Source organism: Heterocephalus glaber, unplaced genomic scaffold (genome assembly GCF_053883595.1).
Source record: "Heterocephalus glaber isolate CG9 unplaced genomic scaffold, H.glaber_assembly_v1.0 deba00000768, whole genome shotgun sequence".
Classification (NCBI taxonomy): domain Eukaryota; kingdom Metazoa; phylum Chordata; class Mammalia; order Rodentia; family Bathyergidae; genus Heterocephalus; species Heterocephalus glaber.
The window spans coordinates 6,120,965-6,148,636 of NW_028258162.1; the positions used below are offsets into that span (position 1 = coordinate 6,120,965).

Below are 27,672 nucleotides of genomic sequence, written 5' to 3' on the forward strand. Positions count from 1 at the left end.
GGAAACATTAGTTTTCAACTTGCCAAAGACTCAAACTAGACCTATATCTCTCACCATGCACTAAACAAATCAAAATGTATTTAAGATTAAAACAAACACTAAACCAGCCGTAGCAGAGGTTAGGTAGAACTCTTGAAGACATTGGCGTAGGAAATGATTTCATGAACGAAACCTCAATTGCCCATGAACTAGCACAAACAATCAACAATTGGGATCTCTTTTTATTAAAAAGCTTCTGCACAGCAAGAAAAACCAACAGAGTGAACCGACAACCCACAAGGTGGGAAAAAAATTTTACCAGCTGTTTCTCAGACAAAAGTGTACTATCTAGAATATATAAATAACTTAAAAAAAAATCAGACCTCCCAAATTTAAAGACCTACCCAATCCAAAAATCGGCATCTGAAATGAAGACATTTCTCAGACAAAGAAGTAGAAATGGTAAATAAACATATGAAAAAATATTCAACATCACTAGTCATCTAAGAGATGCAAATGAAAACAATGCTGAGATTCCACCGCACCCCAGAAGGAATAGCTGCTATCAAGAAATCAACCAATAACAAATGCTGGTGGGGGTGTGGGGAGAAAGGAACCCTTCTCCACTGCTGGTGGGAGTGTAGACTGGTTCAACCACTGTGGAAGTCAGTATGGAGATTCCTCACCTAGCTCTTCCCCTGCTGGGTATCTTCCCAAAGAATTAAAAGAAGCATACCACATCAATATATGCACACCCATGTTTATAGTAACATAGTTTGTAATAGCTAAAACTTAGAAAGAGCCCAAGTGCCCATCAACTAGAGACTGGATAAAGAAAATGTGGTGGTTTTTTTTGTTATAAAGTGCAGTACCGCTCAGCCATAAAGAACAAGAAATGAGAGGCATTTATAGCTATATGGATGCACATTGAGCCCATACTCTTAAGCTAAATAAATAGGATAGACATGTAAATGCCAAACAGTTTCTTTGGTGTGAGAAACTGAAAGTGTAAATAAAGACTAAAAGGTATAATAGATAATGTGAAATAGGAAGAAAATGTCCAAAGGGCAAGTGGGATGGATTGGGGAAAGGAAAGAAGGGAATGGCATTTACTATGAGAAAATGAACAAATGGAAAGAAAGTCTTTGTAAATATGAAGGGGCAGAGAGGTTGAAGGGAGGGCAGGGGAATGGGGAAAAAATAAGAACCAAGATAGATTATGTAAAGGTGCAAATATCCAATGATGAATGTCATTATATTGTATATCTAAAATGTACCAATAAAATTAATCTTAATAAAATAAAGTAAGCCAAAGAAAATACTGAACATTTTGGCAGAGATTAATGAAATTGTATTTAAAAATCACTAGATAAAAACCACTGATGCTAAAAGCTACTCATTTGAAAGATGAATAAACTTGAAAACCCTCAAGCTGGATTAACTAAAACGAGAAAAACAAACAAGCAAACCCAAGTCACTAACATCATTGTTGTTCTCTGAGCATGAAAATGCCACAGGAAAAAAGAATTTCAATCAGAAAATCCTTTAATCACCTTGATTTGGAATTATCAATCAATACAGATAGATATAGAAATGTATTTGTATCCCCCAGGTTTTTCCATGGAAAGAAATAGTAGCTGTGCTAAGTTTTGCCGATGATGTCAACCAAAGATTTTGGTTGTGGTTAAGCAGACAGGGCTAGCACGTATTAATGAAGTTGAGAAACACAGGCTGTATCCCTGGCTCGGAGGGGTACTGTGATGACTGTCGGATCGCGTTTCATTTTGCAGTTACTGTGTAACCATTGATGACGCTCTTGTCAGCGTAGGAATCGGGGCTCCTGGAAATAAGATACAGGATCGAAGCAGCCCCCAGTGCCAACCTTGTACCTGCTCTATGCACAGCGGGCAAACACTGACAAATTTGAGCAGATTAGGAGAAAAAGCCTCCACTTTCATAATCAACACAAACATTTCATGGTTTTATGAGTAAGTCAAGTGCCAAAGTGAAAGTTGTGAATCCCATGATTCTAGCAACACCTTCTTGGTTCAAAATAATTGAAAGTTATTGATATATGACTCAGGCAAAATGCATTATGTTTAATTGTGTGGAGGTATTTAGGGTGAAAATGATACCTGTGCATGGTTTAAAGGCATTCTCATGCTGTAAGATATATTTCTGCACTGACAAAATTGTATTACTCTATTTCAAGGTAGTGGCCGCCACTTTCTGTATGTCAACTCTTCCAGCCCCCAAGAAGGATCCACCGCGAGAATTATTACTGCCAAATACTTCCCAGCAAGCCTCGGAATGTGCATGCTTCGGTTCTGGTTCTACGTGGCCAATCCGCAGAGTATGGGGATATTAAAGGTACAAAAGAAGACAGCTTTACGTCCTGAAACATTTATCACATGTGCATAAGCACTTACCTTCCACCCCCCTCTCCGCTCCTCTTCCTTCTCTCTCTTTTCCCTGTAATCGCACCGCCAATGCCAATACTGATTCCATTAATTTCTCATTTCTTGCAGGGGCTATGGGTCTTTGGCAGGCAGCGCTGTCATTCATCTTAATCTCACTCCAGATTTAGCGCACTAATGACTGCCACCTGAACTCACTTATGGTGCCTGCTGTTTCAAAGATGATCTGGAGTTGAAAGAGTTTTGGGTAGACGCTACATGTAGGTTCTAACGATCTAGTTAGGGACAGAGAAAAACAGTGATGTAAAGGATAATGATAAAGAAAGTTTTCTCCCTAAAACAAAGTAAGGACAAAACAAATGTAAGATTTTAATTATATATCAACTCACAGTAAAAAACAATGTGACTAGTCCAGTTTTGACAAATGGAAAACAACTATCTCACCAAAAATGTCTTTAGAGAAACACGTTGCTACTTTCTACTGTTTATTGTATGAAAGGTGAGTTTTTGATCATCCAGAACTAGTTTTGAAAGGTAAATATTAAGAGACTGTATATGAGAACATAATACCTTGTGTTGTTGGCCTAGGAATTACTTGATGAGTTGTCATTTCAACAAGTATAATTGGAATTATTGTCTTTATCTCAAACCTTCTCCCTTGTAAATGATAAACAGCTGTTAGTATTACTTCCTCCCTTTCAAGGCATGTGTTATAAACCTTCTGTTATTTATATTCTCACATTCGCCTAATACAGTAGCTATGTTTTCCCAATTTTACGATGAAGTTAGTAACTTAGTAACTTTTCTTAGATCCCTAGGAAATCCAAGAGGCTTAATAACTTTTCCTAGGCTCCAAGAGGTTTAGTAACTTTTCTTAGATTACACAATTACCAGAAAACCATTTTAGAAATTTTACATTTATTACCCAGTGTTATTTCTCAGGTTCTCTGTGGTCTGTCGAAGAAGTCTGAAGAGAAACTTGGGAAAGAGGGAAAAAATGCTATATCAGTTCTAATCATCGACAGAAAAGAAACTCTTACCAAGTGAAAATACAAATGTGCAAAGTGAGGGAATTTATACTTCTTCTGTGAGAATTTGTTTCCCAACAGAAAGCAGTAAAAGCAGCAAAGAAAGAATCAGTTTTAACACTTTCAGGACATAGGAGTAAATGTGGAGTGCACATGTTGAAATTTTTAAAATATTTCCACATACAATATGTAACTATTCAGTAGGTTAAGTTATTGTATATGATATGTTTTATCTAAATTAATTTATAACTACTGACCTTGAATAGACTCTGCAACACTTTATTAACGTCATTAAATACAGCTTGCTGCAATTAGGGCAATAGTCTACAGTTATTTGCCACTCGTGAAAGCAAATACCAATTGAAAGGCTCATGGATCTTTCAGTAGAATGCAAGCAGATGTCACTTACTTTCCACCAAAATTTTTTTTCCTCAAAAAGAGCATACATATGTCCTTTGCATTTTCACCAGCTGGTCAGCCAGTAAATGGTCCCCTACTTTTAGGTATGTTTCTGTAAACATAGCTAAAATAGAATGTTGCTCTTCACCACCAAATGCCTTGCTGTGGGTGACTCCTAGTTTTTCTAACTAGACTGTAGCAGGTCAGTGTAAAAACTGACTTTATATTCTGTGTAGTCTTCAGCAAATTCAACTGGAAACAACAGTGGAGAGGAATTGGCGGTCAGCATGTTTGGTTTTTTTTTTTTCCTTATAGGAAAATCCCTTTCCCTACTCCAAATGATCTGGCCGGGTTAACTGTCACAGTGTCTTTAATGACTCCAGGGTTGAGCCAAGCAGGGCCAGTCATAATCTCCTCTAGTACTCAAAGCCAAGGATGAGAGGATTTCTTCTGCCTTGGAAGTTGTGAAGATGTTAGGTAGGCCCAGGATATTTTAGATTTATCTTTCTCAACATGAGGAGAGAGAGTGCCTGAGAAAGAAGGTAACACACAGAGGGACAAAAAACTAAAGAAAAAGAAACAGGTATCTGCTCTGTATCTTCCTTTGCCTGAGCTAATAAAATTCTTTTTATTAATTACTACTGAAAAAAGTCATGATCATTACAGATACCCAGGACAAATTGTTTTCATAAGATGTCTTTATGTCACTAATGGATCACAACAAGTGGATTAAGTCTGGTTTCTCCAACTATTACTCTAGAAAATCTCTAGTTGTTCGCAGCCTGAAACCTTCCTGAGCATGCAGTGATTGTACATGTGCTTGAACCAATGAAATGAAAACCTATTCTCCCTGCTCTTCAGATTGAAGCCTTTTGTCCACTTGCTATTCTTTCACATGCAGCTCTGAATTTACTGTCTGTAATTTGGGTATCTGCTGCTGCAGTTTTCTGCATTTGCTAGGACAGTGGTTTTTTAACTAATGCATTGCAGCTGTTGAAATTGCACAGGCAAGCCTGGCACATCCACCACTCCTTAGAAAGGTTTTGAGGAGCTGTGTTTGTGCATCTGTTTTCCAAAGTAACTGATTCCAAAAGTCCAAGTGATATTGTCTAGCATTGCGGTCAGGAAGAACCTTTTATTTTTCATGTTAAAACCAGAAATCTGAGATGAATAAAAAAATAATTACATGCACCTTTCATGTGGGTGTGGAGAAATAACTATCCTTATTCTTTGCTAGGTGGGACTATCATTTTGAAATTACGAAGAGCATTTTGGCAAATGAAAACTTTATCATTTTTATATTATTTAATAAAACAGTCCTCATCTAGAAATGTGTTATAAGAGTTCCCATCTCAGTACTGTTTATAACAGCAAATATTAGAAACTATCTGTGCGGGTTTCCATTTCTGTACTTTTATAAGTCAGTATCAGAAACTGGGCATCAAATCGTTGGCATGAATCAGTCATTAACGACAATGAAAAGTGTTCTGTAATTAATATACATAAACAAACATATCAGGTGTGATTTAAAATGCGGTGAACAGCTAAATTTAAAAAATTATTACAATAAAAGTCACATTGCTCTTAATCTCCCTCACTTCAAACACCTATCCCATCACTCTTGCCACTTTCTGAAGCAGTTCTGAAAGTCCTCTTTCTTATCTAATTATGCCCTTAAGGTTGCCTTAATGTCCTGAATCAATTCAAAGCATTTGCCTTCTTGGTCATTTTGACTATGTGGAGGGGCCAGAAGGTGCATGGTGACAGATTGGATGAATAAAGTGAATGATGCCCCCCTGTACTGTATTTAAGAGGCTACCTTTCCATTGGTTGGCACATGGCAGCAACATTCCCTCTATTTTTGCTCATACCTTGTAAAGATGGGAGCAACAACTTCCATAACTGCTTGAGGAAAGAGCAAGAGGGGTGGGAGAAGTGTGTTTGAAGCAACAGGGAGTGTTTTGAGTGGGATTAATGGCAATGTACCTTTTACTGTAATGTTTTAATTTTTTATTTAAACATTTGCCATGTATTTCGACCACACATTTTATGTATTTGAGAGAAAAACTGAAGGAAAGATACACAGTGTAATGGTTGGAGTAATTATGATGATGAGATGAAAACATTTCTTCCATTATTTTGGAGTTTTACAGTTTTGTGTGAAATTACAGATAAGATACAGAAACTAACCCTAGAATAGAGATGGAGGGGAGGGAAGCTTGCTCTGGGCACTGGAAGTCCAAGATCCACACCTGCCAAGAGTCTGCTTTCTGACTTTATGATGGGACCTTTTCATCATATCCTTACATGGTGGAAAGGGCAAGGGAGCTCTCTGGGCTCTGTTTGTAGGGCACTAATCCCTTCCACCAGAGCCCCACCCTCATGAGCTGATGATCTCTCAAAGTCCCTGCCTCCTAATTCTATTTCCTGGAGCTTTAGAACTTCAGTATGTAAATTTGAGGTGGTCATAGGTAGTCAGTGGGTGGCATAGAAAGACAAATCAGAAGATGAGTTTAAAAGTCCAGAGCAGCGAAGTGACTTGATTTAAATTGTAGTAGTATAAGGATACACTGGAAAGCAGTATCTACAAATAGGGAATAGGACCTAGATCTTCACTGTCATATGGGGATCATTTGCTAAATAAAGCATACCTAGATTGGATCATCTCTTAATGAAGTGCACCAGATAAAGCTAAAGCAGTCAAGGAAGACTTGTAAAGCTGATGAGACTAAAGGTGAAGTTAAATGGTAAATTTTCCTTTTACATCTTAGAATAAAAAATAAAACTATTCTGATTTATCACAGCCTTTGGAGTAAAGAGATGCATAAAGAAATAAAAAATATTAAAAGAACTAGGAAGCCTACAATGCCTTTGATAACAAATGAATGATAATCAGAATATTAAAATGTTCTTACAGCCATCTGTATTCTTTGACTCAAAGGTCAGGAAATAATACTTAGTTAATAAGTTTTTTAAATTTTTTCAGTACAGAGCTTACAATGATTAATTTATTTCTGTCTTTCAACTTACCTAACTTCATATGAAATCAGAAGCACTCTATAACATGTTAGTGGTCACTTTCTGATCTACATTCCCAAAGATCCCTACGTGACAGATTAATTATCTGTGAGATTCTTTAGTTTTAGTAGTTCAGTTTCTTATATTTAAAACAAACTAAGGCAAGTTAGTTAGTATTCATGAAAAGAGGTGAAGTTTAGGTACAGGACATGAGAATTTCTCTAAAAATAACTAATATCCTTTTATCACTCCAAATTCATGTTTAAGGAAATAAAGAGGAAGCAAGCAGGTGACCTTTATAATTTATACTTTTCATAACATTTAAAAATCTATAGAAATTTCTAATCAATCAAATGAACGAAAAACTATTTCCTTAATCTCCTTTCTGTGATAACAGATGAATTAGTAATTATAAATGGGATTCTAGAAGATTACTGTTCATATTTCAGAATAATTAGCCTACCATGTTAAAATGACTTTTATCTTAGAGTTGAGGAGTTTTTAAACCTGAATGATTTGTAGTAAAATCTACAGAATATGACAGTCACAAGTAGACATTCCAGTTTAGGAAGCCCTCACTATTATTTTTGAAGTTGCGGATGATTTATGTAATGAACATCCTTGCTGCTAAGACTCATGGGTTATGCTTCCTCAGGGACCCCTCTGGCATCCCTGTTGGTGACCCCCAGACTCCTCCCTCACTGTCCTGAGGAACCTCCCAACTGGTACCAGCTCTCAATCTGAATCAACTGTTTAAATGTTTATTATTTTTAACATTTTCAGTATTTTATCAACATATAGTAAGTGTGATAGTTCCATACATGTAAATAACCTGCAAAAATCAGGTGCAATAACACATCCATCACTCTCAAACATTTATCATTTCTTATGCTGGGAACATTCCAAATCCTTCCTCCTGGATAATTTGAAATACAGAGTTAATTACTGTTCATCATATCTACCCTATGGGTTTCATCCTTCTATCCAATTGTGTTTGTGTACTTTATAAACAGTCTCTCCCATTCTCTGCTGCCCTGAGGCTTTAGGAATTTCTGTTCTACTCTGCTTCTGCAGCATCAAGTATGTTAGTTTCTCTTTCTGTGCCTGTTAATTTTACCTCACATAATGTCATGTAGTGCCATTCATGCTACTCCAAATCCCAAGATTTCATCCCGAAACCACTATTGAGGCCTGGTTCTTATGAGTTTTGTTTTGTTTTAATGAAGAATATAGTAAAAGAATAAAAAAATGTGGGAATAATGTCCACTGTAAAGTCTCAGATGTTTTCGATGTGCTGCATACCGTCTGAAGTCCTTTGCACGTATGGGTTGCTCTAAACTTCACTCTCTCCGATGAGGTTAGTACAGACATTGTGTAAATCACAACGATGACCACGAATAGAGACAGCTGCAGGAACTTGCCTATGCTCATAGAGCTGGGAGTGATAAACCTGGGTATCCTACATCTGCTGGCTACAGTATCTGCTTTTCACGACGGTGTCTTTCTGCTGCTCACAGCCGGAAGGCTACGTTTATGCCATATTTAATGTTTACATTTGCATTGTTCAAAAGTATGTTTTTGTTCTACCAATGGTTGTTGAAATCTGGTTCTTTTTTTTTTTTTTTTTTTTTTTTGGTACCGGAGATCGAACTCAGGTCCTCAGCTTGCAAGGCAGGCGGTGGAACCACTGAGCTAAATTCCTGGCCCCGTAATCTGGTTCTTTAGAAGCCGTTTTACATGTTTTGTGTTCTGCATATTGTAGTTCTCAGTATAAATTGAGTAGAATCATAAATTTTACACAGCTCAAATACATACAAAATGGCACAGTAGTGATTTAGATAGTCAAACGTGCTTGCAAAAGTCCAGCATGTGGAAAACAGTGAGGGGCTTCTGTGGGTATTTGTGTGATGTAATCCTTTTGTTTGGCTGCTTTCTATAATTAAATTTTTAATGAGCAGTTCAAGGTCAACACCCAGTAAGACTGCATCCTGTTGGTCACACTGATCTCTTCTCCTCTGGATAATTTTGGAATCACTAGAGTTTATCATTGGATCTATGATTGTCTGTTAGCCTCGCCAGACCTTTCAAAGGTCCCCTCTTCAAGCTAATGCAGGAGGAAATGTTATTTCCTGTGATGCTCCCAGACCAATGAATTTCACAATAACCAGTCTGGCAGAAAAGGAAAGGAGTCTGGTCCTGGTTTGGGTTTTCTCTGATGCAGAATGACCCTGGGCCGTCTGGAGTGTGATACAGAGACACGAGGCCCTGGCAGTCGACAGGCACTTTGAGATAAAAGGTATTTCAAACACCACACAGCAACTGTTTTCTCCAATCATATATAATAACATGAAGATATGAATAACTGAATGATGAGCCAATGAAATATAGTGCATTCTGACAAAGCGCATTTTAGATTTTATTCCCTTAATGAGGGCACTAGGTTATTGTTTGTAGTGAAATCATAATTTAAAATGATGCCCTAAATTAATGAGTAAAGGCTCTGATTATTCCTCATAGGATGTTATCCCATAGACTAGGACTTGGCCCAATTTGTAATTGTCATTTTTACTACAGAAATTTATTCAGGCATATGTTAAGTAGATAAATGAGCTACAAGAGAAATGGAAAAAAAATTTAGAGTATCTAAAAGGAAACTATGCTACGTTGAATATATACTTATATTTATAAAAATGTGTATTCAAAAATTAGTTACTATCTTGTGTAGCATAACCTTTAAGGTAACATACAGAATAGATATTTGTTTATGAATTATTTTTTGAATCGCTTCTCGGTCTTTTGACTAAGATCAAGTGTATGAATTATTTTTTGAGACAGGGTCTCACTATGCAGTTCAGGGTGGCCTTGAACTCACCATGTAGCCCAGGCTGACCTCGAACTCACAGCAATCCTCCTGTCTCATCCTCCTAAGTTTTGGGGTTACAGGTCTGCACCACCAAGCCCAGCATTTGTTCTTTATTATTGATCATATACAATACATTTAATGTTCTGTTACTATGAAAATTGTTGAGAGACACTAGCAGTACTCTCTCTATAATTTTATTCTTTTTATTTGACTAATTTTCCAGAATAACCAGTTTTCTTTCATTCTTGCTTATGCTGAACTTCGTGGTCACTGTCTTTTTTTTTTTATTCTTAAGTTCTTTTATTGGTACATTTTAGGTATACAATACATTTACATTTGTAATTGATAATTTGAAATAGGAAGAAAAGTCCAAAAGGGTAGGGGTGATGGGAGGGGAAGGGGAAAGGAAAGAAGGGAAAGGAAAAATTATGAGAAAAGAAAAAAAATGGAAATGAAGTCTACGTGGTCACTGTTTTTGCAAGGGCATTGTAGGGCTCCCCAAGGGCAGCATTTGGAAATAACAGAGAGTGTCTAAGAGAGAAGACAATAGTATGTGAAATATCCTCGTGTGTAAATGCTAAGAGATTATATTAGCCCTAACACAAACATGAGCATGGTTAGCAAATTTTTGCCCTCTAAATAGACCTGCAAAAAACCTATATAATATCCTAAATGTGAGTACTTCTTAAACTACATCATGTTGAAATATGGAGAGTGATATACTAGGGCAGTAGTTCTGAACCTGTGTCATACACCAGTGTCTTGCAATCATTACTATGATGTGATACAGATAATATGCTATGGGAAGAGTTAAAATGAACCTAGGTGTTCTTGAGTGATTTAGCCCAATTTTAGGAATAGACTCAGCATCCTCACTATATATTATCATTATCCTATGCATTGACCTGGTGTATTACTGAGTAGATGAGAAAGGTAAGGTTTCATGGTGTGTGAGGGATGATCCAGACCCTGCATTGGGGTATTCCCATGAGTGTACCAAGCTCACAGACATTGTCTACCACACATTAAGACTCATGCCTCTCATTAACAGCTCAGAAAACATAGGTGAGTAGAGTTTGAGAGCAAAGAGATGCTTTGGCAGCTGACATAGAGTAAAGTACATACTGAAATACATTGTGTTTCTTCCATCATAGGTAATAGAAAAACAAAATTGTAAAAGAAACACTCATAAAAGTTGCTATTAAATTATAAATTAGACAGGCTGGGAAGTCACCATACAAAATGCGAAAGTTGACACTCATGAGAAGAATTTAATCTAACTTGACCTTAAAAAAATAAACTTACCCTTCACAATATAATAAAAGTAGAAAGAGAAAAGTGACCTCCAGTTGAAGAGTTATGCTGCTTAAAATTAAAATCAAGTCACACTTTATGACAGAGATGAGGGAATTTGCAAAAGTAGGTATTTCTTACACATGATTATAAATGGACTAGCTGCAAAGTCACCTTGAAAAAGAACCAAAATCAGCTTTGCTTAGAAGTCTGGGTCCCAAGCTGAATATGACTCCTTCAAAAAACTGTTTAACATATTCAAAGCTAAAGCTACTTTTCTTCTACATTTTTATTTGGTGAAATCTATCAGTTATTGTATTCCTGATACATTTTGACTTTAATATCTTCTATAGGAAGCTCTTTCCTGTCATAAAATAACATATTCTCATTTGTTTCAGTTATTATATAATTCTGATTTCTAGGTGTAACTAATCTGCTTATAATTTTCTTTTATGTACAAGTGGGAAGAGGTTAGAATCTTAGGACTTCTTTTCCAAATAGCAAGCCGATTATTTCAGTGCCATTGGTTCAATTTGCCTTCTCCTGTTGCTTTGACGTGACTTTTATCATACATTAAATTGATACATGCATTGCAGATTTTATTTAGATGTTTGAAAGAATGATTGCTTTACAGTTGATTACAAACATAGGTAGATACAGAAATGAAAGAAATACAGAGATAAATTAAACTGTGATCCTCTCCAGTATCTGCCTAATTTACCTGTTTAACAGAAAGATACTTTAAATTCTTCAAGTATAGTTTTCAAAATCTCTATATTTTTCTTTGTTTCTATTAGTTTCAGTTCTTTATATGTCAAGGCTGTGTTGTTGAATGCTTAAAGATTCAAAACAGTCACATCTGCTTGGAGAAATTGCAACTTTTGTCAATATTAAGAGTTCCTCATACTTTCCCAGGAATTTTTCCTTTTTTGTTAATAATATGTATATTCTATTGTCTTGTCATTTGCTTTATTTTCTAACCTCTTTGTATTTGTAACTTTCCGTGATGTTTAGCTTCATTTATGTCAGTTTTGAACAGCATATGACTGGATTGTTTTTTTCAAAATATTCAATATGACCTTATGAGTTTTTTAAATAAATCAATTTATCCTTTTTACATGTATTAGGAAACTGGTTCGGCATAACACAGACCTATATTTTGTGCTTTCTATTTGTTTTTTGCTTTTTCCTTTTCCTCTTGCATATGTATTTTAGTCGATTTGTTTAGTCCTCATTCCCAGTGTTTGCAGGTTTTAATTATTATATGTTTTACTAAAAGGATAGAGTTTTATTATACCAATTTAAAATATGTATCCATTATCATTAAAAATGAATTGCATACTAACCTACCCATCCTCTCAATAAAAGAAGACCTTTGGCAAGATTTTATTGGCCTGGATTTATTACTTATTAAAATTGGATGGAACATTAGATCTAGAGTATCAAGAATTTATGTACTTTCTTGGCTGTCATATTTCTAAAACTTCCTGAGACCTCACAGTATATTAACATTAAATTTATATATTTTATAGTTATCTTTGCTCACTACACTTTATTAACTCCTGTATAATTTGTCATGTTGGATTCTTTTTGTTTGATGTGTGTGTGAGTTTGCCAGAGTTACCATAATAATGTATTACAGACTGGGAGACCTAAATAATAGAAATTAGTGTTTTTCACAGTACACTACTGAACACTAATGGTCCAAGATTGAGGTCAACAGATTTGATCTCTCCTGAGGTTTCTCTCTCTGACATGTAAATGGCTGCATTCTCACTGTGCCCTCAGTTATCTGTTCAGGGACAGCTCTACTCTTCCCTCCCATGGCCACATTTCCTCTTGTACTGAGAACACCATTCAGGTCTCAGTATCAGAGTTCATAAATTTCCCTGGAAATTCGATGGGTCCTCCTCACTTTTCACCTCAAATAAAATAATGAATTTGCTGTGGCAGAAATTGGTGGAACATGAAATTCTACTTCCACTTTTGTCCCTGACTAGTGAGTAATATTGGCAACCCACCACTCCTCCCTCTACAGGTCCCTAGGAACTTTCAGAGTAGAACGTCTCCAAGATTTCTCTAGCTCTACAGTCCTTAAATCCTTCTCTTTCCTGTTATTTCACAATTTAGCAAATGTTTACTGAGAAGCTATCAATTAAATGACTGACTATGTTCAAAGCTTTTTGGAATTTCTTTATTTATTATAAATAAATCACACAAAACTTCCTGCCTTCATTGAATTACATTACCTTGGAGAAAACCAGCAATGAGCAGTAAATGCAATGAGCATATTTTAAAACTGTAAAGCACAGTAAAGCAAGTAAAAGGATTAGGAAAGTTGGGTATGGACTCATGTTTAAAACCATGGTCAGAGTGGTCTCATCATGAGTGCAAACTTCGTGCAAACACCTGAGGAAAATGAGAACATGAGCCATAAAAACGCAAGGGTTGAGGATTTCAACAAATGCTGATTATTTCAAAGAGAAAAACACAAAACATTGCCAACTCACAAGTCAAGAGTATTTCTGAGCTTTCAGAATTAGTAAAGCAGAGAGAGAGAGACAAGCAAATACCTAGGAAATGGAAGGACCGATCTTGAAAAATTGATTTTTAAATTTGTAGGCTACTATGTATTCTACATTTGTACCACTGTAAGGATATTATTAATATCTGTGCTTCTGGAATCCAGTTCTAGGGAACAATTACTAAATTCTAATTGTTTCCTCTGATAATTTTAGGTGCCTGGTGCCTTGATAATTCTTGCATGTTATCAGGCAAAAGGGCTTAGTTCTGAAAGAGTTAAAGAAATAGTTGTTAACAGAAGGTAGATGGTATGCCACAGGACTTTGTTTAACTGTCCATAATTCAAAATAGAAAGCATGGCAGGGAGAGAAAAGTGAAGTGCCTAAATGTATTTAGTGGGCTAAATGACCTTCTTAGTAATTGCTTTAATTGGTATTGAAATGGATCAGTCATTTGCATTTCTCCAAGTAGGCAATTGAATAAATCAAAGCAAAGGTGTGTGGGGGGGACATTTCATACCAGTTCCTTCATTTTTTTACTGTGTTTTTACATTAATTTTTAAAAATTAGTAATTTACAGAAAAACTGACTAGAAAGAACAAATGTTCCTCACATAATATAACCCCTCACATCCTTCCCCAGAGCCACCCAGTTTTCACTATTGTTAGCTTTTTTCATTAGTGCTGTATATTTGTTGGAATTAATGAGCCAGTAGTGAAGCATCGCTAGTAAAGTTTCCATGAAGGAACCTTCCATGAAAGTTCAGTATATGTGTGTATTCCATGGCACTTGACAAAGGTGTAATGAAATATATTCACAGTAACATACAGAGTAATTTAATTGTCCACCTTGTTCCACTTACTTATTCCTCCCTGTTCCAAACCCCTGGCAGCCAATGACTCTTTTTTACTGTCTCCATAGATTTTTTCCTTTTTTGTAAATTCAGTTAGAATCATATAGTACGTAGCCTGCTTAGATTGACATATATTACCTCGAAATATGCATGTAGATTCCATCCATCTCTTTCTGTGGCGTGAGAACTCATTTCTTTTTGTTACTGAATAGTATTTCCATTGAATGGGTGCTCTGAAATTTGTTGTCCACCTGTTCCAGGACATCTGAGTTGTGTACAAGTTTTGACAATCATGAATAAATTTGTTACAAATATCCATGTGTCGGATACATGTGAACCTGAGATTTCAAATCCTTCAGACGAATTTCAAGCAGCATAATTGTTGGATCCTGTGCTGAGTATGTTCTGCTTTGTAAGACATTGCCAAACTATCTTTGAAGCTGCGTCTACTGATTTGTATTTCCCCCAGCAATGAATAAGAAGCCGTGTTGCTCCACAAACACAGAAGCATATGGTATCATCAGTGATTGGAAATACAAGCCACTCTGATACATGTTCAGAGATCTCTCCTTTTTTAAATTTGCAATTCCTCAGTGACAAGTGACATTGAGCAATTTATCCTGTGTTCATTTGCCATTTGAATATGTTCTCAGATTTGTTTCCATCCTTTAAAATGAGGTTATTATTTTATATTTGTATTTTAAAAGTTATTTATATATTTTAGATACAAGTCTTATATCAGATGTATATATTTAAATTATTTTTCCAGTCTCTGGCTCATCATTTCTTTCTCCACTGTCTTTTCTGTAGCAGAACTTTTTAATTTAAGTCCCCTTTCCAGTACAATGTTGAATAGATGTGGTAAGAACAGACATCCTTGTTCATTCTTGATTTTAATGTGAAAATATTTAGTTTCTCAACATTAACAGTGTCAGCTACAGCTTCATTGTATAGGTTTTTATGAAGTTGAAGAAGTTCTATCCTATTCCTACCTTCCTAGAAGTTGTTTTTATGAATGGATGTCAGTTTTCATTATATTCTTTTTCTCCATGTGTTAATGTAATCATAAATTTTTTCTTAGAAAACTTGTTGACCTGAAGGATTACATTAATGGATTGGAATAAATCCCACCTGGCCATGGTGTATAATTATTTTTATTCAATGTTAGATTTGATTTGTTAATATTTTTATGAATTTTGCATCTATGTTTAGGAAGGATGTTGTGTGCTGTTTTATATTTCCAGTAATATCCTTTGTTTTGGTATTAGTTTTGGAAGGTTACTAACAATTGATTTAATAAATATCCTTTTCAGAGTACCTGTTTTCCTCCATTCTAGTTTTAGTAATGTGTTTCAAGGAATTGATACATGACATCTAGATTATCAAATATGTGGCTGAGATTTGTTAAAATAACCATTATCATTCTAATGTTTATACAGTTAGGAAGGAAAGGTCTTGTTTTATTTTTTACATTAATTGTGTCATCTCTTTTTTTCCCTTAGGTAACCTAGGTAAAGGTATAGCAAATTTGTTAATTTTTTTCAAAGAACCAGTTTAGATTAGATCATACTTACTTTCTACCATATAAATTCACTATTAAAAATTATCCCCTGGGCACTATTTCACTTCATCTGACAAACTTTTGATTCGTTGTATTTTCATTTACTGTGAAATATCTTTCAAGTTCTCCTAAAAAACTTTTCCTCATATTTTACTGAGAATATGTTTGCTGTTCTTATGTGAAGTTCTATGTGAAGTGTGTTGGAAAGTTTCAGGGTATGTGGAGAGTTTTTAGCTACTTTTGTTACTGATCTATACTTCAGTTCTACTGTGGTCTGAGGGTATAAATTGTATGATTTCTATTCTTTTAAATATGCTACAGTGTTTGATGTCCCAGGATGTCATCATCTTGGTGATCATTACATAGGAGCTTGAGAAGAAAGTGTGTTTTGCTTTTGCTGGCTGACGTATTCTATCAGTGTAAGTTACATCTAGTTGATTGATGCTATTCAGTATAACTCTGATTGACTCCCTTCTCTAGTCAGTTACTGATAGAGAAATGTTGAAGGCTGCATGTATGATAGTAGATATCTATGAGCATTTGTATGACATATTGGATGCTTTGCGCCTAGGTACATGCACATTAAAGATTATTATATCATTTTGGAGAATAGACCACTTTATTATCATGTCATGCAGGCTCAGTCCATTGTGGCTCCTATAATAAAGTACCTATCGTGTGATACTTTGCAAACAGCGGAAGTGCATTTGCACCAATGTCCTACCACATTGTTCAGAAGGACCTAACAATGCTCAGAGCTCTTTTCTATGGGCACCCAGCATCTGATGAGAGCGGTGCCCCATTCCATGCCACCTGCCAGACATCTCATCCCCTCTCAGCAACATCACCTGATAGGCACGGTTTCAACATATGAATTTAGGGAAGGACAGAAACACTTAGACTGTAACACACGCTCTCTATTGCTCATCATTCTGGTTTCTCTACATTGTTCTTTACCTAACACTAATACTGATTTTCCAGATTTCTTTCAATAGTCTATCTTTTGTGACCCAGTTACTTTCAGTTTGTATACATATTAAAGTTTAATGTGATTTTTTTCTAAACATTGTATAGTTGGATCTTATTTTTATATCTACTCTGAAAATATCTTCTTTGAATAATGTATTTGCGTTGAGAATGATTGTTGACATTTTGATTAACATATTTATTGCCCTTTTTTTCATCTTTTACTTTCCTCTTTAAGTTTTATTTTATTGGTACATTTTAGGTATACAATATAATGACATTCAACATCGGAAATCTGCACCTTTACATAATCTCTCTTGGTTCTTATTTTTCCCCCTTCCCCTGCCCTTCCTTCAACCCCTCCATCTCTCCCTATTTACAAAGACTTTGTTTCCATTTTTTCATTTTCTCATATTAGTTGCATTCCTTTCTTTCTTTCCCCTACCCCTCCCACTTCCTTCCCCTTTGCCCCTTTTCTTCCTATTTCACATTATCTATTACAACATTTAGTCCTTATTTACACTTTCAGTTTCTCACAGTAGAGAAACTATTTGGTATTTCCACATGTGTGTCCTATTTATTCACTTAAGAGTATAGCCTCAATGTGCATCCATTTAGCTATAAATGTCTCTAATTTCTCATTTTTATGGCTGAGTAGTACTCCATTTTATTTTTTAAAAACCCACATTTTCTTTATCCAGTCTCCAGATGATGGGCATTGGGGCTGCTTCCAAGTTTTAGCTATTACAAACTGTCCTGTTATGAACATGGGTGCACATATATCACTGTGGTATGATTATTTTAATTCTTTGGAGAAGAAAGATAGCCAGCAGGGTAATAGCTGGGTCAAATGCGACTTCCAGTCCTAGTTCTTTGGGGTATCTCCATACTGATTTCCACAGTGGTTGCACCAGTCTACACTCCCACCAGCAGTGGAGCAGGGTTCCTCTTTCCCCACAGCCCCGCCAGCATTTGTTACTGGTTGATTTCATGATAGCAGCCATTCTTTCTGGAATCTCAGCATTGTTTGCATTTGCATCTCTCAAATGACCAATGATGTTGAACACTTTTTAATGTGTTTATTTGCTATTTCTACTTCTTTGTCTTCAGAAATGTCCTCAGTTCAGATGCCCATTTTCAGATTGGGTCTTTAAATTTGGAAGGTCTGAATTTTTTAAGTTCTTTATAGATTCTAGAAAGTAGACTTCTGTCTGAGGAAGAGCAGGTGAAGGTTTTTTCCCACATTGTGGGTTGTCTCCTCACACTGCTGGTGGTTTCTCTTGCTGTGCAGAAGCTTTATAATAAGAACAGGTCCCACTTGTTGATTGTTCCTGCTAGTTCACGGACAACCTAGGTTTTATTCATAAAAGCTTTTCCTACACCTATGTCTTCAAGTGTTCTACCTAACCTCTGCTCTAGGCTAATCAACATTTCTATTTTAATATTTAGATCTTTAATCCATTTCAATTTTAATTTAGTACATGGTGCGAGATATAGGTCTAGTTTTAATCTTTGGCAAGTTGAAACCCAGTTTTTCCAGCACCATTTATTAAAGAGTCTATCTTTCCTCCACTGAGGGTGATTGGCTCCTTTATCAAAGATGAGATGACTGAGTGTGTCTGGAGTTGTGTCTGCATCTTCTAATCTGTTCCACTGGTCCTCAGGTCTGTTTCTTTGCCAATCCCATGCTGTTTTTAGCACAGTAGCTTTGTAGTATATATTCAAGTTGGGAGTTGTTAAAACTCCTCCCATGGCTATGTTGCCTAGAATTGCTTTTGCTATTCTGGGTCTCTTCTTGTTCCAAATGAATTTTTCGATTGTTTTCTCAAGGTCCATGAAGTATGCTGCTGGGATTCCAATTTGGATTGCATTGAATCTATATAGCAGTTTTGCCACTATGGCCATTTTCACTATATTGATCCTTCCTGGCCAGGAGCAGGGGATTTCTTTCCATTTTCTGATATCATCTTCAGTCTCTCTTTTCAGAGTGCTATAGTTTCAGGGAAGAAGTCTTTGATTTCTTTTGTTAGGTTGATTCCTAGGTATTTCAGTTTTGGGGATGCTATTGTGAAAGGAGTTGTCTCCTCTATTTCTGTCTCAGTAAGTCTATTGTTCATGTAGATGAAAGCTATTGATTTTTGTGTTAACCTTATATCAAGCTACTCTACTGAATTTAGTTATTAAGTCTAGAACACTTTTAGTGGAGTTCTTGGGGTCTTCTATATAGAGTATCATGTCATCTGCAAATAATGACAATTTGACTTCTTCATTTCCTATCTTTATTCCTTTTATTTCTTTCTCTTGTCTAATTGCTGTGGCTAATGTTTCCAAAACTATATTGAACAGGAGTGGTGATAATGGGCATCCTTGTCTTGTTCCTGATTTTAGTGTGAAGGATTTCAGTTTTGACCATTTAGTATGCTATTGGCTGTTGGTTTTTCATAGATGGCTTTTATCAGTTTGAGGTAGAGACCATCTATTCCAATTTTTGTAGGGTTTTTCTCATAAATGCGTGTTGGATTTTGTTGAGTGCCTTTTCTGCATCTATTGAGATGATCATATGGTTTTTGTCCTTGGCTCTATTGATATGGTGTATTACATTTATTGTTTGGCATATGTTGAACCATCCCTGCATCCCTGGGATGAATCCCACTTGGTCAGGGTGTATTGATCTTCTTGATGATCTTCTGCATTCTATTTGCCAGTATCTTAGTAAGGATTTTTGCATCTATGTTCATTAGTGAGATTGGCCTATAGTTCTCTTTTTCAGTTGGGTCTTTCTCTGCTTTGGGGATCAAGGTGGTGCTTGTTTCCAGGAATGAATTTGGAAGTATTGCTTCCCTTTCAATTTCATTGAAGAGTTTAAAGCGTAGTGGCAGTAGTTCCTCTTTAAATGTCTTGTAGAATTCAGCAGTGAAGCCATCAGGACCTGGGCTTTTCTTACTTGGTAAGTTTTTAATTATGTTTTCAATTTCATTGTTTGATATTGGATTGTTGAGAATTTTTAGGTCTTCTTCATTCAACTTTGGTAATTCATATGTATCTAGGAATCTGTCCATTTCTTCTGTGTTTTCCATCTTATTGATGTATAGGTTCTCAAAGTAGGTATTAATGATCCTCTGGGGTGTGTTGTAATTTCACCCTTTTCATTCCTATTTGCATGGATTTGGACCTTTTCTTTCTTTTTTCTGATAAGGTTGGCTAAGAGTTTGTTAATTTTGTTTATTCTTTCGAAGAACCAACTCTTGGCTTTATTGATTTTTTGTACCATTCTCTTAGTCTCCATTTAATTGATTTCTGCTCTGATCTTTATAATTTCCTCCCTTCTATGAGCTTTGGGTTTGTACTGCTCTTCTTTTTCTAGAAGTTGAACTTCAACATCAGTTGGTTAATTGGGCTCACTCTGATTTCCTAATATAGGTATTCACTGCTCTGAATTTCCCTCCTAAGACTGCTTTCATTGCATTCTATAGATTCTGATATGTTGTATTGTCATTGTTATTTAATTGAAGAAAATTTCTGATTTCTTCTTTAATTTCCTCTGTGACTCATTGGTTATTCAGATGTGTGTTGTTCAATTTCCCTGTGTTTATGTAATTTTTGCAGTTTCTTTTGCTACTGATCTCCAATTTCATTGCACTATGGTCTGACAATATACAGGGGATTACGTCAATTCCTTTGCATTTACTTAAACATGTTCTATGAGTGAGCATGTGATCTATTTTGGAGAATGACCTGTGTGCAGCTGAAAAGAATGTGTATTCTGATTTTGTGGGTTGGAACACTCTGTAAACTTCTGTTAAGTTCATTTGTTCAAGAGTTTGATTGAGTTCTAGTATTTCATTACTTATTTTATGTCTAGTTGATCTATTTCTGAGAGTGGGGTATTGAGGTCCCCCACTACTATTGTATTAGTGCTTATTTGATTTTTCATGTCCATTAGTATTTGTTTTATATAGTTGGGCACACTAATGTTTGGTGCATAGATATCTATGATTGTCATGTCTTCCTGTTGGATTGTTCCCTTTACAAGGATTCAGTGTCCTTCTTTGTCTCTCTTAATCAGTGTTGGTTTGAAATCCACTTGATCTGCAAAGAGGATAGCTACTCCTGCTTTTTTTCAGATCCCCATCCCATGGAGTATTGTTTTCCATCCTTTAACTTTGAATCTATGAGTTTCCTTTTCAATTAAGTGTGTTTCTTGTATGCAGCATATTGTTGGATTTTGCTTCTTGACCCATTCTGCCAGTCTATTTCTTTTGATTTGTGAGTTAAGACCATTAACATTGATGGTTATAAATGATGCGTATTGAATTATCATTGTCATGACTTTTTCTTTTTGTTGGATTCTTCTCCTTTACATTTAATTTCTTGTCATGCCCAGTGGATTCATTCTGCTGTGGTTCCTGGGTTTGTGATCCTCAGTGTCTGTTTCTAGGATATTGTCTAAAATTTTTTGGAGTGCTCGTTTGGTATTCATGAAGTTCCTAAGGTTCTCTTTGTCATGAAAGTATCTTATTTCTCCATCAATTTTGAAAGATAGTTTTGCAGGATACATCAATCTGAGTTGGAGGCTGTTTTCCTTTAGGGCTTGGAATACTTCACTCCAAGCTCTTCTTTCCTTGATGGTTTGTGTTGAGAAGTCTACTGTGATTCTGATGGGCTTTCCTTTGTATGTGATTTGTTTCTTTTCTCTACCTGCTTATAGAACTTTCTTCCTCTGTTGGGTTTCTGGAATCTTATCAATTATATGCCTATGTGTAGAATTTTTTTTGATCAAGGCTATTTGGAGTCCTATATGCCTCACTTATCTGTATGTCAAGTTCTTTTCCCCTGCTTGGGAAGGTTTCTGCCATTACCTCTGTGAACAGTTTTTTCATGTCATCTGCACTCTCTCCTGTTTCTTCATTGACTCCAGTCAGTCTTATGTTATTCTTCTTTGCATCATCTAGCAGCTGCTGGATTGATTTCTCGTGTTCCCTTATAATTTTGAATCAATTTTTCTTTTCCTGGTCACTAATTGCAATCTTGTCTTCTATAAGTGAAATTCTGTCCTCACATTGGCTCATTCTGTTGTGTACTTTCAATGGAGTTTTTCATCTCCTGGAAATCTGTTTGTACCTGTTTTATGGATTCCATTGGTTTCCTATGTTGGGATTCCATCATGTTCCTTATTTAGCTCCTCTATTTATCTGTGTCCTCTCTAGATTTATTAATCATGGCTTGCACTATGGGCACAATCTCTACTGTTATCTGAGAAATTATTTCTGATTTCATTTTTTCCAGATCCTCTTTTGTTGCCAGTTCAGGGAGTCCAGGTGGTTGAGTATCAGAGTGTTCCATATCCTTCCCTTTGGGGGTTGCTTTAGGTGATCTGGAAGTCTGGTTTTGAGACTTGTTTACGTGTCTTCTCATTTTGATACGGGGGGATGCTGTTGCCACCTGCACAGCTCACCTCCTCTTTGTTGGGAGTGGTGGAATGGGGGCCTGGAAGCCCCTTCCTTTGGTCTGAGAGTGGTGGAACGGTGACCCAGAAGCCCCTTTCCTCTGGGCTGGGAATGCTATAAAGGTAGCCCAGAAACCCCTACCTCTGGGCTGGGAGTGATGGAGTGGTGGCCCAGAAGCCCCTCTTCTTTTACTTTCTTTTTTGTCTGCCATTCCCTTTGTCTTCACTGATTTGAATTGAACATTTTTTATTGTTTTCTACTCTATTACTATCAATTGTATTTGTTTAAAAATTTTTATAGTATTTCCTCATGAGTTTTCAAAGTGTATTTGTAACTAACCAATGTCTCCTCTCAAATAACACTATATATACTACTTCATGGGTGGTGTGAATACCTTGTAATAGTGTTTCCAGTCTCTCCCTTCTTTTCCTTATACCGGACATTCTTTAATTTTACATATCCATAAGCTGAAACACCTGAAAACATTGTTATTATTTTTGGTCAAGTTATCTGTTAGATCAATTAAAAATAAAAAATAAGCACCTTGTGTGTCTTTATTTCTTCTCCACAGCTATTTTTGTTATGTAGATTTTATTCTCTGATCTATACCATTTTCTCTTAGAGCTTCTTTTAATTTTACTTGCAAAGCAGTCCTACAAGCAAAAAATTTCCTTTTGTCTGTGAAAGGCTTCATTTCTCCTCCATTTTGATGACTGTTGCTTGATACAAATTTTTAGTTTAGAATTTTTCCTTCAGTATTTAAAAATACCTCATATATCACTGCACTGTCTTCTTGCTTGCTTTCTGAAGAGAATTCCAATGTAATACTACTCCTCACTCTTGTATAGGTAAGGTATCTTTTCCTCTTTGAATTCTTTCAAGATTTTTCTTTTGTCTTTTTTTCTGTGTAGTTTAAATATCACATATCTAAGCATAGGTAAACATCAGTGCTGTTATATATCCTGGTCAGTGTTCTTAGATCTGGGGGTTGGTATCTATCATTAATTTCAGGGGGAAAAAATCACACCACATTATGGAATATATTTCTTCTCTTTTCTTCTGTCTTTCTTCTCCTTCTTTTATTCCCATGATGCATAGTTCATACACTTTGTCACCATTCCCAAGTTTTTAGGTAGCCTATTTCATTTTTTTTCACCCTTTTTGTCTTCCTATTTCAGTTTTTTACGTTTCTATTGCCTTTTCTTTGAGGTTACTGATTTTTTTCTTTGCTATGTCCAGTCTATTGATGAACCAGTCATGGGTACTTTTGTTACAGTGGATATTTTAGTATTTAGTTTTTGTTCTTAAAATTTGTGTATCTCAGCTACATTATACATTTTTCTTGAATGCTGTCCACTTTGCCCATTAAAGCCCTTATCATATGAATCATATTGAATTACCTGTCTGGTAATTTTGACATTACTACTTATATGAATCTTGGTTTGATATTTTCTCTGTGTTTTCAAACTACGTTTCATTATCTTTTAGTATGCCTTGTAATTTTGTTGGTAGCCTGTCAAGGTATTTATTTTACAGGGTAAAAGGAATTGAGAGAAAAAGACCTAAGTGTAAGGTTTTATGTTTGGGGTCTAGAGTAGGGTCTTTATTTACTGTTTGCTGCAACTGTAGATACCTCATATCTTTGGATTTCTAAAGAAATTTCTACTGAAATAAACTCTGGACCCCCATACCTCCTCAGTCATATTCCTACATCATTAAACAGAAGTACTGTTTCTCTGTTGGTTGTTATGGGGTCCCAGGGAAATTTCTACAGCACTATGATAAAGGCTCAGTCTTCTAGTAAGGCTTGTCCTGAGTTGTCATTTATAGTTACCTCTTGGGTTGTATCTTCTTCTCCCCTTAGGTGAGACAAGGTTAGAGGTAGCTGGAATATAAACTCTTGACCCCCATACCTCCTCAGTCATATTCCTACATCATTAAACAGAAGTACTGTTTCTCTGTTGGTTGTTATGGAGTCCCAGGGGAATTTCTACAGAGCTATGATAAAGCCTCAGTCTTTTAGTAAGACTTGTCCTGAGTTGTCATTTACAGTTGCCTCTCGGGTTGTATCTTCTTCTCTCCTTAGGTGAGACAAGGTTAGATTTAGACAAGGTTTCTCTGATCTTCACTGTGAGAACCTGTAAGACTTCTGGAGATAAAACTTACAGAGGTGTGGGGCTCCAAGAATCCACCCCCATAGTATCCACTTTTCACACTTGTCTGCACTGAGCCTCTAGCAATTCTGCAATTACAATGTGAGATTTTTCTACCCTGGTACTAGTGTCTGGAGGAGTATTCATCCTGTGCTTCTGTCCTGCCAAGTTGAGATGCCATGTACCTCCTCTCTCCTCCTGTCTTAGTCACTTTCCTGGTCGCTGGAGTACAATACCTCACCCCCACAACATAGTGGAGGAGACAAGGGTCTGGGCAGAGGAAAGCTGCTCACCTCACAGTGACCCTGAAGCAGAGAGAGCAGGAAGGAGCTGGGGAAGAAGACAGAGCCCCCCATGCAGGCCTCAGTGACCCTCCACTTCCACCCTCACCTTCCAACAGCTCACTGGGCAGTGGACTCAGTAGTGGATGAATCCACTGGTCTGAACACCATCCCCATAATTCAACCATCCTCCCACATCCCCACCCCTGAATCCGTGAGTTTTGGGGGAACATTGTTCATCTAAACCATGACACTCCTATTTTAAACTCAGTGATATTTCTCTGCAGCCTCCATTTTGCAAGAAATCTCAGAAGACCTTTTGATTTTCATTTTCTTCAGTTATTTTTTGGTTGTGAGCCCTGCAGCAGTGATTTGTCAGCCCATTATGTGGTAGACCAAAAGGAGCAAGCTGGTGCTATATATATTTAGTTACTGGTTTAACTTTCTATCTCCCAAATTCCATAGCTGTAGTGGGCAGTTAATAGTCTTACCTTATACCCACATATAAATTGAGGCTCCCATAACATAAAATATTCTTCTGGGTGAAATTTCATTAATATGGGCAGCATTGTTGTTATTTCTTCTCCTCATAAACTTAGTTTAAAAGCCTATCACCTCTTATCTTTGAGGGAAATTTCCCTTTATGTTTCCTTTCTTCTTATATAAAATCTGAGTAGTTTCAGACTATAGCCATGTGAAACTCTGTGCCTCTGTGGATGAAGCAGTAGTTCAGCTCAGTCCTTTCCATGCTCAGTAGTGATTAAAGAGCAGACCTCTAGCAGAAGAGCTAAGAGCATCGGGGGCCAGGAAGGTCACATTTTCCTCACTGACTGCTTTCATACACTGATTTTAACGAGCTAAACACTGAACCAAATGGACAAAGTGTTTGGTATCCAGAGGTGTCCACTCAGCAAATCCGAGTCGGGGCCAGTGACCCCTTCCAAGCTGCAGGCCCCTGGAGTGTCTGAAAGCTGCAGGAGAACTCAGGAAAAGCTGCTAATCGGGTTCTTTCAAACATTCACCTAGGAAATATAGATACACAGAATTGCAGAAATAGCTGGGCTCTAATATCCCCACTATTCTTCAATTTTACCATTAGCTTTCATATTTTCTGTTACTTCTTCATGTCCATTGAATGCTTTTCTTCAAAAGAATGTTATTTCTAAGTAAGTAAAGAAGAGTTGCTTTGTCCAAGAAAACCCATACCATTTAAGTAGATAATCTTATAACATTTGTAACTAGATGACTTCATTATTTTATTCTATTTTTAAAATTCATTAGATTTGTTGGTACATTTAAGGTATACAATATGATGACATTTATCAGTGAGAATTCACATGATGTATCTTGGTTCTTATTTTTTACCCCATTCCCCTGCCCTCCCTTCAACTCCTCCATCCTTCCCTATTTACAAAGGCTTTGTTTCCATCTTTTCCTTTTCCTTTTTGGTACCAGGGATTGAACTCCAGTCCCCGTCTTTTCCTTTTCTTATATTTATTCCTTTCCCTTCTTTCCTTTCCCCTACCCCTCCCACTTCTGCTTCACCTTTGGACTTTTTCTTCCTATTTCACATTGTCTATTATACATTTCAATCCTCATTTATACTTTGAGTTTCTCACACCAAAGAAACTATTCAGTATTTACACATGTATGTCCTATTTATTTCACTGACGAGTATGGCCTCAATGTGCATCTATTTAGCTATAAATGTCTCTAGTTTCTCATTCTATATGGCTGAGTAATACTCCATTTTATTTTATAAAACTACATCTTTATCCAGTTTCCAGTTGATGAGCATTTGGGCTGTTCCCAAGTTTTAGCTATTACAAACTGTGGTGCTTTAAACATGGGTTTATATATATTGCTGTGGTATGATTCTTTTAATTCTCTCTTTAAGCTTTTCCTGCCCTATAAGTAGTTACTTTGATTATAACCTTTGACTATAATTTTAATGCTATAATAGTGTAAATTTTATTATAATTTAATATCCTTGTTTATTCATTGATTCCACTTATTTTATTGATAATCATGATAAAAAATCATTACTTTATAATATGTAATAATGACCATTACTATATTACTAGGTCTTTGTTCAACCAAACTTTAAAATGTCAAAGGAAATTCACCCAAGGTATAATTTTCAGAAAGCTATTTTAAATAATAAATTATTACCCCAGCATGAATTGCTTTTAGTAATATTTAATGATATATAATACTAATACATATTACTATGAAATTAATAAATTAAACTAAAAGCTATTAGTTTTCAATAATATTAACCCTTTTTGTTTTTCAAAGTAATAAACTTTTAACTTATTAAAAATAAAACTTTTGCTGAGAATTATCACCAAATCACCCTCAGAATACAATGAATATTATTTCAATTGGAAGAAATAAATATTTCCTATACTTTTTAACCTTTTGTACATTTCCCGTTAGTCATAATGAATAAACAGTATAATGTGCAGTTCTTTAATAATACTCCTAATTTTTCTGTTGGCCACTGTGAGTAGAGAAATAGTGGACCTCATATGTAATTGTTCAATTTAATACATTGGTGGTTTCCCAAGACACCTATAAATTGGTAAGAAACATTTATTGAACTAAGTAATAAGTTAGTGAACTTGACTAGAAGTAATTCAGAATTGTGGTAGGGTCACAAAATGGCATAAGATGTGTTGACATTTACCAGAGTCTGATACTCAAAGTGGAGAGAGGGAGTTCATGGTGGGTTTTGAGAAATACACTGAAAAGAGAATGGAAGGGAATGAATTCGACAGGAACACATTGAATTGACTAAAGAGTAAAAAGATTGAATTCAGAGAGTCAAATTGAATATGAAAGTAATAAAAATAGACACAGTAATAAATAAAATATGTATGTATCAAAGTT

The 27,672-nt window shown here is 35.9% G+C and overlaps 1 protein-coding gene across 9 annotated transcripts in view; it reads left to right on the plus strand.

Annotated features, from left to right (window-relative positions):
* Nucleotides 1-27,672, plus strand: part of Malrd1 (MAM and LDL receptor class A domain containing 1) — a 725,534-nt gene that overhangs the window by 552,424 nt on the left and 145,438 nt on the right. For 8 of the 9 annotated variants that reach the window (XR_015449658.1, XM_087207225.1, XM_087207223.1 and 5 more), the window contains one exon: nt 2,192-2,349. Coding sequence is in view for 8 of the 9 variants with exons in the window: in XM_087207225.1 (XP_087063351.1) it covers nt 2,192-2,349 (158 nt within the window). In the remaining variant the exon portion in view is untranslated. Of the gene's footprint in view, nt 1-2,191; nt 2,350-2,507; nt 7,207-27,672 lie in introns of those variants that run through there. The other variant, XM_087207228.1, reaches the window with a different exon arrangement.